The sequence below is a fragment of the Myxine glutinosa genome, chromosome 2 (genome assembly GCF_964187855.1).
Source record: "Myxine glutinosa chromosome 2, kmMyxGlut1.1, whole genome shotgun sequence".
NCBI classification, from domain to species: domain Eukaryota; kingdom Metazoa; phylum Chordata; class Myxini; order Myxiniformes; family Myxinidae; genus Myxine; species Myxine glutinosa.
The window spans coordinates 159977736-159990075 of NC_136262.1; the positions used below are offsets into that span (position 1 = coordinate 159977736).

General features: G+C 43.5%; 1 protein-coding gene across 1 annotated transcript in view; it reads right to left on the minus strand.

Annotated features, from left to right (window-relative positions):
• LOC137421133 (SH3 and PX domain-containing protein 2B) overlaps window positions 1-12340 on the minus strand; it is a 203116-nt gene that overhangs the window by 31121 nt on the left and 159655 nt on the right. Inside the window, exon 7 of the mRNA XM_068106874.2 lies at window positions 5629-5763. Within this exon, the coding sequence (XP_067962975.2) occupies window positions 5629-5763 (135 nt within the window). The remainder of the gene's footprint in view (window positions 1-5628; window positions 5764-12340) is intronic.

Genomic DNA, 12340 nt, shown 5'->3' on the forward strand with positions numbered 1-12340 from the left:
TATATGCTCTCGGAGAATCTATCTCCATTGGCACAATGTTCTAACGACGGCTTATAGTGCTATTTTTACATAGTGCTCACCCCTCTGGAATGAAACGGAAAACCAACTACTGCATTGGAGTCATCAGAAGGAACCCGAATAAGCAAGGAGCAAAGATGGAGTCATCAGGAGGAACCTAGATAGCATTCGGGTTTCAGCCGCTACTCCACAACCCTCAAACTCATCCAGGTGCAGCCAAGTTAACCTTCCAGAATTTTTTTCTGCAAGAATTCACTACTCCTTGGACAGAGAGATGAAGAAAGGGAGAATGAAAGAACAAGCAAGAATTCGAATGAATAAGGAGAAATATGAAAAAGTAGAAAGAAATGTGAAAGAAACAAAGATCCCTATCTCTTAGCCCGAAATCCTAGCCCTAACTCCTAGCCCTAACTCCTAGCCCTAACTCCTAGCCCTAACTCCTAGCCCTAATTCCTAGCCCTAATTCCTAGCCCTAACTCCGAGCCCTAATTCCTAGCCCTAACTCCTAGCCCTAACTCCGAGCCCTAACTCCGAGCCCTAACTCGGAGTTAGTCCACGTACAAGGCTTTCATCCGCAGCTCAATGGAATACTGCTCTCCCCTCTTGGCTGGTGCTCCTGCCTCACACCTAGCTCGTCTTCACGCTGTTGAAAGCAAAGCATTCAGAATCATTGGAATCTCCCACGATGAAGCTAACTCCAAGGGCCTTTCACTCACTCACCGCAGGCAGGTTGGTGGTCTTTCCGTCTTCTACCGACTCCTCTCTGGCCTTGCCCCTCCAGCTCTCTCTGGGCTCTGTCCCGCAAATATTCCTACAGGTCGCACAAGATCTGCCTGCAACCCTCTTATGGTTAAACTGTCAAAATCAAGACTCTCTGCTCACCTTCGCTCCTTCATTCCTCTTTCCTCCCGCCTCTGGAACAAACTCCCTCACTCTCTTCAATCCCACTCCACCCTCCAGGTCTTTAAAACAGCTGTTCACCACCATCTCTTATCTTCCCCCATCCAAAACCTTGATCTTTTCTATCCCCGATAATTTCACCCCAATTCCACTTTTTGAAATACCAACTTCTGACCTGGAAGTCCTTGGTGTCCTTGTGTTTTATACTTCTCCCACCCCCCACCTCCCCCACCCCTTCCCACGCCTCCTCCCCCCGAGCCCTCTCCCTCCCTCTCCCTGCCTCTCCCTGCTCTCAAATGTTGTGTGCTCTCAAGTGTTTGTGTGCTTCCCATTCTCTTGTCTTCCGCTCCCTCTTTTTATATATTTTGTTTGTCTGGTTGATTTGTTTGTGAAGTAAATGTCAGCTCTTTCACGAGCCTCGATCCAGTATACAAAAAAAAACAAACAAAAAAAAAAAAACTCCTAGTCCTAATTCCTAGCCCTAACTCCTAGCCCTAACTCCTAGCCCTAACTCCTAGCCCTAATGTGTAGCCCTAATGTCTAGCCCTAACGTCTAGCCCAGCCCTAACGTCTAGCCCTAACGTCTAACCCTAACTCCTAGCCCCTAGCCCTAACAAGATATTGGGAAGAACCCAGATAGATAGATTTCAGCATTTTTTCCTCAGGCAAAAACGCAGCAACAGGTACAAGCTACCAGAGGTCCATCAGCGGGGATGCAGATCCTTGAGCATTATAATAAGAGGTACGATAGTACTTGCTTTTGTAAGAGCCTAGGCCTTGCATACAAAAAGCACTGCCAAAGAAAATATACCGAAGCAGCTTTGGACTGTTTTGTCTCTGGCATAATGGCTGCCACAGAGTGGCATAAGGCATGGCATCAGACAGGATGGTGTTCGTGTGCTTTTTCCCAAGGAGACATTACAATACAGAGAGAGAATTATATGATTAACGGCCTATCAATTTCATATTTTCTGATAACTAAGTAAAGGCAGGGAATTAAATGCTGGTTACAATTACAGCAAAGCAAAAATTATTGAATTTCTGATTGTATACAGTACTTTAGACGATTGTTTTTAATTCAATAATTTGACTGATCATGTAAAAACACGAATTTCCTCTTCCCAGTCATTTTGGGCTATACATTAATAAGCAATGAGCAATAAATCCACTCCATGTGACAATCGAATGCTTTAGGTGAAAGCACGCACATCCACTTCCTTGAACCATTTAAGGAATCCTTTACAAAACTAGAAGAGCACTCGGTAGAGCGTATACCTCTGCAACGCAATACCTGATCCAGTCGAACATATTGGGCCCGATAAATTTTTGAAATATCGTGTTAAATATCGTTTTTGACCCCAACAACGGTGAAGAATCACTTTTAAAATCAATTTTTTTTTATCATATCCGGATTCGGATGTTCACCAAAATGGGATGTTCACCAAACATAACATCCCTGGTCACACACCCAACCTGTCCACAAAGTTTTGTCTGAATCCGTCCACAACCTTATGAGATATCCTGCACGCAAACAAACGAACAAACAGACTGGGGTGAAAACACGATCTCCATCCACCTTCAGCGGGCGGGGGTAACACCTGTCTCATAAAATAATATAAAATTTCAACATAAAAACATATACCATAAAAACATTACATATATATTCATTGGAAATACCAAATTAATAATTAACACAGCAGATCTCCAACAGCAACAACTTCATTAAACTCATCTCGAAAATCAGTCTTTTTTCTTTCTTTGTTTTTGTATACAAGATAGAGGCTCGTGTAAGAGCTAACATTAATCACAAAAAGACAAACTGACACATAAAACATAAGATAAAGGGAGCAGGAGACAAGATGGAGAGAGAGAGAGGGAAGCACACAAGTACAACATTTGAGAGCAGGGACAACGGGAGATCTGTGGGAGGGAGAGGGCTTGGGGGGAGGAGGCACGGGAAAGGGGAGGGGAGGGGAGGGAGGGGGGGGGGAGGGGAGGGAGGGGGGGGGGGACATTGTATTGCCTCGTAACAAAAATTAATAAATGTACAAGTTTTGACCTGTGGAAATAAAAATGCTCCTGACCTATGGAAAACTAAACAAGGATGGAGAGAGCAATTTACATCGTCAATAATAATTTGTAATTTCCTATCTAGAGCATCCTGACATAAAATTTCTAAATATTTAACATCCTTGCCAATCACGTTACCAGCGAGCTGTCCCCACTACAAACAACAACAACAGGCATTTTAAGGCCATTTTCCCTGCGAGAGCGGGGGTTAGCCTTGCGGGCCCCATGACAATCTTCTCCATTTTGCCCTATTTTCTGCATCTCCCCTTGCTAACCCCCTTGCCCGCAATTCTTCTTCGACCATCTTTAGCCAAGTCTTTCTCGGTCTTCCCCGTCCTCTACTTCCTTTTACATTCATTTCCATCACTCTTCTCAACCAGTCACTTTCATCCTTCCTCAACACATAACCAAACCATCTCAACCTGTTCCTCTTCACAGCATCAATCACAGGCTCTATTCCCATAATCTTTTGCAATTCATCATTTGTCTTCCTCTCTCTCAACGATACTCCGCACATCCACCGAACCATTCGCATTTCCACCCTTTCCAGCCTTCGTTGCTGCTCTACATTCATGACCCGTCTCGCTCCCATAAATCATAACACTTCTCACACATGCAGCATACACCTTTCCCTTCAGCTTCAACGACACTCCCCTCCTCGTCAGCACGCCACTCAGTTCCCGAAACTTCTTCCATGCACATCTCACTCTCGCACCCGTTGCCGAGTCTGATCCACCTTCTCCATTCAGCATGTCGCCTAGGTAACAAAATGTTTTCTCACCTTCCAGCTTCACGCCATCTCCAAGATCCAACTCAACATTTCCTCCATCTGCAGCTCCCTCTGTGCACACCTTACACTTGAATGTAGCTGCCACACTGGTTAATGACCGTCTCAAACCACTACATTTTTGATGAACCCACTCGGCGCACATTGTACATTGAATGGAATTCACTCCGACACCCTTCCTGCACACCAGATCATCTGCATACAACAACTCCCATGGTAAACCCTCCTTTACATTCCGAGCCAGCACCTCCATCACAGCTACAAATAGGAGTGAACTTAGTACCAACCCCTGATGCACTCCCACCTTCACCTCAAACTCACCACTGTTCCCGTCCTTCGTCCTTACAGCTGTGCGCGCTCTTTTGTACATTGCCATCACTACTCTGATCAACCATTCCTCCACTCCTAACTTCCTCAATGCCCATGTCACTACTTCACATGGAACCCTATCGAATGCTTTCTCCAGATAAACAAACCCAAGAAACAACTTATTCCTCTTCTCCATGTACTTCTCCTGCAACTGCCTCACAATAAAAAGCACATCTGTCGTTCCTCTTCCTGGCATAAATCCAAACTGCAATTCGTCAATCTTCACTTTCCTCCTTGTCCTCCTCTCCAACACCCTTTCCAATACCTTCATTCCATGCTCCAATAACTATCGCTCGATACGAGCCACAGTCCAGAGGGTCACCTTTCCCCTTGTATAGAGGGACGAGGGTACTCAGTTCCCAATCCACTGGAATGCGGCCTTCTTTCACCACCAGATTACAGATCTCTGGCATTCTCTTCACACCCCAACTTCCTGCTGCCTTCAACATATCTCCCACAACTCCCATCGGCCCTCCCACTTTTCTACTCTTCATTGCTTTTATCGCTTCCTCAACTTCCTTCTCGGTTATCTTCTCTGCCGGTCCTAAAACTGGGTTACTCTCTATGTTGCCATCCCATTCATTCTCTGTATTCAACAGCATTTCCATATATCACTTCCATCTTCCTTTAATTCCATCTGGGTCCACAACGATTTGTCCCACTTCATCCTTCAAGCAACTCATCCCCATCACATCACACCTCTCTTTCGCTATCTGCTTTGCAATCCTGAATACCGCTGTCTGACCCTCTTCCGAATCCAAGCGTTCTCCGAACATTTTCCTACATGCCTCCTGCGCCTTTGCTACCTCTTTCTTTGCAGCCTTCCTGGCTGCCTTATAACTTTCATGCTCTGCCTGCTTTGATGCTTTAATGTCCTCACTATTCCGTCTAATTTATTTCTGTTATCTTGACGATGATTATATTCTGTTATCTTGACAATTAACTGTTATCTTGAAAATTATATTTTTGTAATAATGATTGGTTACTGTATGGTTCAGATTCAATGTAAAAAAAACTTATGGTTCAGATTTTATGAGAATACAAGTCGGGAAATTGTGGAACATAACCAGGTACAAGCTAAAATGTGTTATTAAGATAAGCAAATCAATCTGTTGCGAATCATCTGGAGAAGGATCCATGACAGGAGTAATCAATAATAATAATAATAATAAATTGGGTTATAACATGTAAAATCGACCAGAAAAAGTACAAGATAATTTCATGGGAAATCACGACACAAACATTGACGAGAGCACCTAAAGATTATGAATGGGTGTGTAAAAGTGCACAGAAGTGTCACTAGTGTCACTTGCCCTTAAAACAAATAAAGTATTTTATTCCTTAGCAACACACAATTTGGAAAATGTTCAACAACTTTAAGGTGTAGACAGGTAGATGGCTCATCTTCCTATGCGCTTAACTTAAGGATCAGCTTTTCTGTTTATATTGCTCTCATACCCGTGCGTGATTCCACCCCAGCGTACCATTTTCGTTTTTATCGATGACCTCCACCAGCTGTCCAACCGTAAGGCTCAGCTCTGTGTTCTGCTGGCGGGTGTACTCCTTCATAGCAACGTACTGCTCAAGAATCAGGGGCTCTGAGATGCTCTCGACTGATGCTGCAGAGAGGAAGAGAGTGAGTGAGTGAGAAGAGAGCGAGGGGATACAAGATGAAAGAGTCGTGTGAACGACTGACTCACTTATGGTTGGACCTGAGAGGGATGAGGACAATATATTGTTTGACTTTGGGCTATCTGGCTTGATTATATCATAAAAAAACAATATTTTGAATCACTTGATGATATGGATTGGAAAAGTAAATTAATAAATAAATGAAATGGGGAGGGAATGTTTTTTATTATTTGCTGTATTTATCATTTGTTAGCTGTTGTATTCAAACACTTGTTAAATGTTGCTTTTTTGATCAAACATAGACAAAAACAAAGCTGAATGTGACTGTCATGTTCTGGTGTTATAGGAACTAGCAAAGAACCAGGCATTACGGATCAATTTCCCCACTTCTATAATGTATTGTAGCGCCAACGGCTCAACTAACATTGAGCACGTTGCTGCGGAAGGTTAACATCCCGTGATGGACAGAACGGTTTTAATTCCTGTGGGGACGTACCAAATGATGGTGATATTTATGCTCGCGTACCAAATGATGGTGATATTTATGCTCGCGTGCGTGTCTGAGGAGAATCACGAGAACCTTAAACCTTTTAAAACCAAAAGGGTTTATTACCAAAACAACAAAATAACTGGAGAGGATGATTTCAATAATAACTATATACAATGAGGTAAACAATGGTAAAATAAATCATATAAAAACGAAGGCGCCTCATTCCAGTCACAAGCAGAGACGGGGAAGAAGGACAAAACCGGGTGACTTATCTCTGGTGATAGCAGGTGAGAGGAGGATGGGTGCGGAGCAGGCGGCGAGGAGGCGATGGGCACAGCAGGATAAAAAAAGAGGTGATGAGACGAGCAGGACAATCAACAGGCAGCAGGCAGATGAACACAGGCACAAGGCCAAGGTAGGCAGGTAGGATGACCTCCTTTCAGCTCTCCTCATTCCCAGAACTCCTTAGAACTGTCCCAGTTTCCCTTACAACTGTGAGCTCTTCAGAGCACGCAACACACCCAATCCAGACTCGTCTCCTTCCCCTCAAAACTGCACTAATACTCGTGCGTCACAAGCTCCTCCCCCTTCTCCTCAGAACTGTCGCAATCCTCTCAAAACTGTTTCCGCTTATCTGAGCACATGGAACCTCACTCTTCTCCCTTGACAACCCTCCACCCCTCGAGGGGTTGGGTCCCACCCCTCTCAGGAGACGATAATAGCTCTGCCCCCTCTCTCATTGCCTGTCAGAGTCCCATTGCTGTCTGCCTCGTTTTTCTCTGCTCTGCAGAGCTGTGACCCGTTGCACCCGGTGGATGTTTACAGGGAGGTTTGTATGCACATTTAATTAACTTTATCCCTAGTTATTTATTACAAAGCACTACCCTCCGTATAGTGCACATTCAAACAGACAATCCTTAAGCTGATGTGCCTACGTCTTGCATCGATATTGACTTCGTACTTACACACGGACTATACTACTCTATACAGTTCTATCTCTTCTCTGGTAACCTCTAACCCCCACCATAAACGTAACAGTATATGGCTATCAGCTCACATCAAGTGGTACTAAACGATACACATTTACATCGAGAGACCGGTGTCCTACCCCCAGCTTGAACCCACTCATTCAGAGCCACGTACATAACCCACCTTCTTCCCTCACGCACACCCAGGCCCTGAGCTATGAAAGTTTTATATCACATAAAACCTTACGTGCACATCCCATGTAAATCCATCAGTTTTCACCTCATTGTGTTCAGCGGTTTAGGAATACATATAAATCAAACAACAAACAGGAAATATGTCGTACATAGCACAACACTTGTGAAATCACTAAAATAAGTTGTTGACCTTTGGCCTATGTTAACCTTTTGGGCTATGTTTTGGCCTTTTGGCCTCAAAAATAATTGGTGGTTGAATTCAGTGACCTGACATGCAAATCCTCTTAAAATTCCAAGTCAATCAGATGAAAATTGATGATTTTAGAAACTTGACAAAGTTGTTGACCTTTGGCTTATGTTGATCTTTTGACCTCAAAATCAACAGACTTCTTGCTTATGACCAACTCTACCATTTTGTGAGGTTTCATGAAGATCAGTTTAAAACTGTGACCTGCAGGCAATTGACAACCAGACAAACAGATGTAATAACGTAAAAAATCCTCGATTTAGCAAGTAACAAATAGACAGACAGTTTTGGATGCCTTTCCTCGTTCGATATAAACCAATTCTCCCATATAATTTCCAAATGTCAATTTACAACGGTCCTAAATTCCCTCTAATAGTATGGTCTGTTTACCTACTCTTCAGTTCTGGCTTACCCCCTAGACTCTAGAGCCTCCATGGGATCCTCACGAACTCCCCAGCCACGGCCGCCACATCTAGCATTGCCATGCATCCTCTGTGGGGCCAACACAAGACCCCTTATTAACCGTTCTGATGCCCCCACCATTGTGCCAATACTCGTGGGTAGCACCTGTAAAATCTACCTCACGTCATCCCTCTCCATTTATTCAGGGCTCCTGGAGGATTTCATCCATCCCAATTTCCTTGATGGCTCCCTCATTTTCTACAAGGCTTATGGAGACGATGTGGCATGCACACGCTGCACCACCATCTTATAATTCACTGGGTCCTGCTGAAAGCTCGGAGGGAGCAATAACGACCTCTTACCTATGGAGTCTAATATACTAGAGAGGGTTGCACGCATGTGTGGTCCAGCATGCAGCACCCCCTCCTTACCACCAGTGTTACGGTCACGGGTATTCAAGACCAAATCACGTCCAAATTACCCAGGGAAATCTTCTCATCCCCTACCCACCTGGAAACGCGACTGTCGAGATACATTTCTCATGACAAAGCAACTGCAAAGTACATATAGTGCCCTCCATAAGTATTGGAGCAGTGAAGTCAAATTTGCTATTATTGCTATATACTCAAGAGATTTGCATTTAAGATTTAAAAAATGAATATGAGGCAAGAGTACGGAAGGTCAGCTTTTATTTCTAGGTATTTATATGCATATATGTTTTACCATTGTACAACAATAGCACATTTTATGTTCAGTCCCTCCATTTTAGGTAAGCATAAGTATTGGAACAAATGACAGAGGTGTTGCTTGTTGCATTGATTGTTCACACAAGAGCTGTGAATGCCTCGTCTTGGTTTTAGCCGTTGCTTTTGCCTTTTCAGTCAGTAGGCATAAACAAACATGAAGAGCAGAGAACTGTCCACGAAAGAAAAGTAAGCAATTTGGAAGCTGAAAGAACAGAATAATTTAAATGGAATGACAGCACAAAAACTGGGCACAGCAAAAACAACAATTTAGAATATCTTGAAAAAGAAAGAAACCACTATAGTGTACTTGGCAATAGACAACGGCCAGGTCGGCCGAGGAAAACAAATGCAGTTGATGACAGAAAAATAATTAGGGCTGTGAGAAAATCCCTAAAACAACTGCCAGTGACATCACGAACAACATCCCTAGTGTAGGGGTGAAAGTATTACAATCTACCCTTCGCAGAAGACTTTGGCAGCAGAATTACAAAGGTTACATCGCAAAATGCAAACCTCTCATCAGCACCAAAAATAGAAAGGCCAGATTAGAATTTGCCAAGAAGTACAGAGGTGAGCAAGTGGAGTTCTGGAACAAAGTTTTATGGATAGATGAGACCAAGATAAACTTTTACCAAGGCGATGAAAAGGTGAAAGTGTGGAGAAAGGAAGGAACTGCATTTGATCCAAAGCATACTGCCTCATCTGTGAAGCATGCTGGAGGTCGTGTCTTGGCTTGGGCTTGCGTGGTTGCCTCTGGAACTGGCTCACACATCTTTATTGATGATGCAACTAATGATGGCAGCAGCAGAATGAATTTGGAAGTGTAGAGAAACATTTTGTCTGCCTATGTACAAGAAAATGCCTCCAAACACATTGGGCGGCATTTCACCATGCAGCAAAATACAATGACCCAAAACACACTGCCAACGCAACCAATAAGTTCATCAGGGGAAAAAGTGGAATGTTCTAGACTGGCCAAGTCAATCTCCTGATTTAAATCCAATTGAGCAGCATTTCACTTTCTGAAGAGACAAAATTCAGAACCCCCCAAAACAAACAACAACTGAAAATGGCTGCAGCAAAGGCTTGGCAAAGCATCTCAAAGGAAGATACCAAGAGTTTGGTGATGTCAATGTGTCACAGGTATAATACAGTTATTGCACACAAGGGATATGTTAACAAATACTAACTATTACACTACTTTAATTTACTTTAAGTTAATCTGTTCCAATACTTATGCTTACCTAAAATGGGAGGAGTGAACCTAAAACATGCTACTGTTCTACAATGGTAAAACACACATACATAGTAATACCAAGAAATAAAATTTGACCTTCTGTACTATTGATTCGTCGTTTGATCTCAAATCCAATTTTTTTGAGTATGCGGCAATAATAACAAATTTGACTTCACTGTTCCAATACTTATGGAGGGCACTATACATCTCTGTTGAATATGGTAATTTAAAAAAAAAGGAATGTATGTTTATATGAACATGTGTATCCCTCAAAGGAAAATGGAAACAAGATGTGATAAACTTCAAGGAAGATTTTAAAAGTATTGAGGTTCGGTTTAATCAACGGTAGTATTCATAGTCTAAGAAAACACCAGTATAAGTGATCATAGTCATCACTCATCAGTCAGAAAGTTCAGAACAAAACAGCAAAAATAAGTTTAGAAACAGACGTCAATCGATGGATGAAACTGTACGTCAAAGCAAGGTGTAATGAGATCAAATTGCAATAAACGTGGCAATTTCACTAAAAGCTTTAAAATGACATTATATAAAATGAACCTCACATTTCCGCTGTCAGGCCTCACAGCACAGACATGAATATCCATGAGAATTTCCATGAGCAGCATAATTCTGCTATCAGCAAAAATGTATGGAAATTAAAGTATCATGCAATGAGAGATGTCAGTGCGGACTTGTGAAAAATGAGGAAAATAATATACTAATGCACAAAGGGTAAAAACATGAACCCGGAATGAGGTAAATTTCCATGAGGGAGGCTGCTCCCCCACGTTCCCCAGGCAGAAATTTCAGTTGTATTTCCTTCATTCCACTGAATTTTGAAACTAATTATTTACAATTAAAATATGACAGAGATTAATAACACCTTTCCGAGAGATTAATGATTTCTTAAAGGAAACCATGCTGTGAAATGTTTATACCATCGGACCCTGATATTCGCGGGGGATACGTTCCTGAAGAATGCCGTGAATGTCGGAACCGCGAATGTGGGGGCATTGTTTCAATGGGAAAAGGGGGTGTAGGTTTCCAGCAGTTCCTCAATCACGGAAAATCCACGAATGTCAAGGGAAATCCCGCGAATGTCGAAGAAAACCCAGAAACGTGGTGCCATTGTTCCCATGGGGGAAAGAGGATAGGTTATAGGTTCCCGGTGGTTCCTGATTCATGAAAAAGGCCGCGAATGGTGGGACATCCCGCGAAGCTATGTTCACATTGCGAATGGTGGGACACCCGCAAAGCTATGTTCACAGTGCGAATGGTGGGACATCCCATGAAGCTATGTTCACAGTGCCAATGGTGAGACATCCCGTGAAGCTATGTTCACAGTGTGAATGGTGGGACATCCCGTGAAGCTATGTTCACAGTGCAAATGGTGGGACATCCCGTTAAGCTTTGTTCACAGTGCAAATGGTGGGACATCCCGCGAAGCTATGTTCACAGTGCAAATGGTGGGACATCCCGCGAAGCTATGTTCACAGTGTGAATGGTGGAACATCCCTTAAAGCCATGTTCACAGTGCAAATGGTGGGACATCCCATGAAGCTATGTTCACAGTGCGAATGGTGGGACATCCCTTAAAGCCATGTTCACAGTGCAAATGGTGGGACATCCCTTAAAGCTATGCTCACAGTGCGAATGGTGGGACATCCCGTGAAGCTATGTTCACAGTGCGAATGGTGGGACATCCCGTGAAGCTATGTTCACAGTACGAATGGTGGGACATCCCGTGAAGCTATGCTCACAGTGCGAATGGTGGAACATCCCGTGAAGCTATGTTCACAGTACGAATGGTGGGACATCCCCTGAAGCTATGTTCACAGTGCGAATGGTGGAACATCCCGCAAAGCCATGTTCACAGTACGAATGGTGGGACATCCCGTGAAGCTATGCTCACAGTGCGAATGGTGGGACATCCCGTGAAGCTATATTCACAGTGCAAATGGTGGGACATCCCGTGAAGCTATGTTCACAGTGCAAATGGTGGGACATCCCGTGAAGCTATGTTCACAGTGCAAATGGTGGGACATCCCGCGAAGCTATGTTCACAGTGCGAATGGTGGAACATTCCGCAAAGCCATGTTCACAGTGCAAATGGTGGGACATCCCATGAAGCTATGTTCACAGTGCAAATGGTGGGACATCCTGCAAAGCTATGTTCACAGTGCAAATGGTGGGACATCCCGTGAAGCTATGTTCACAGTGCAAATGGTGGGACATTCCGCGAAGCTATGTTCACAGTGCGAATGGTGGAACATCCCACA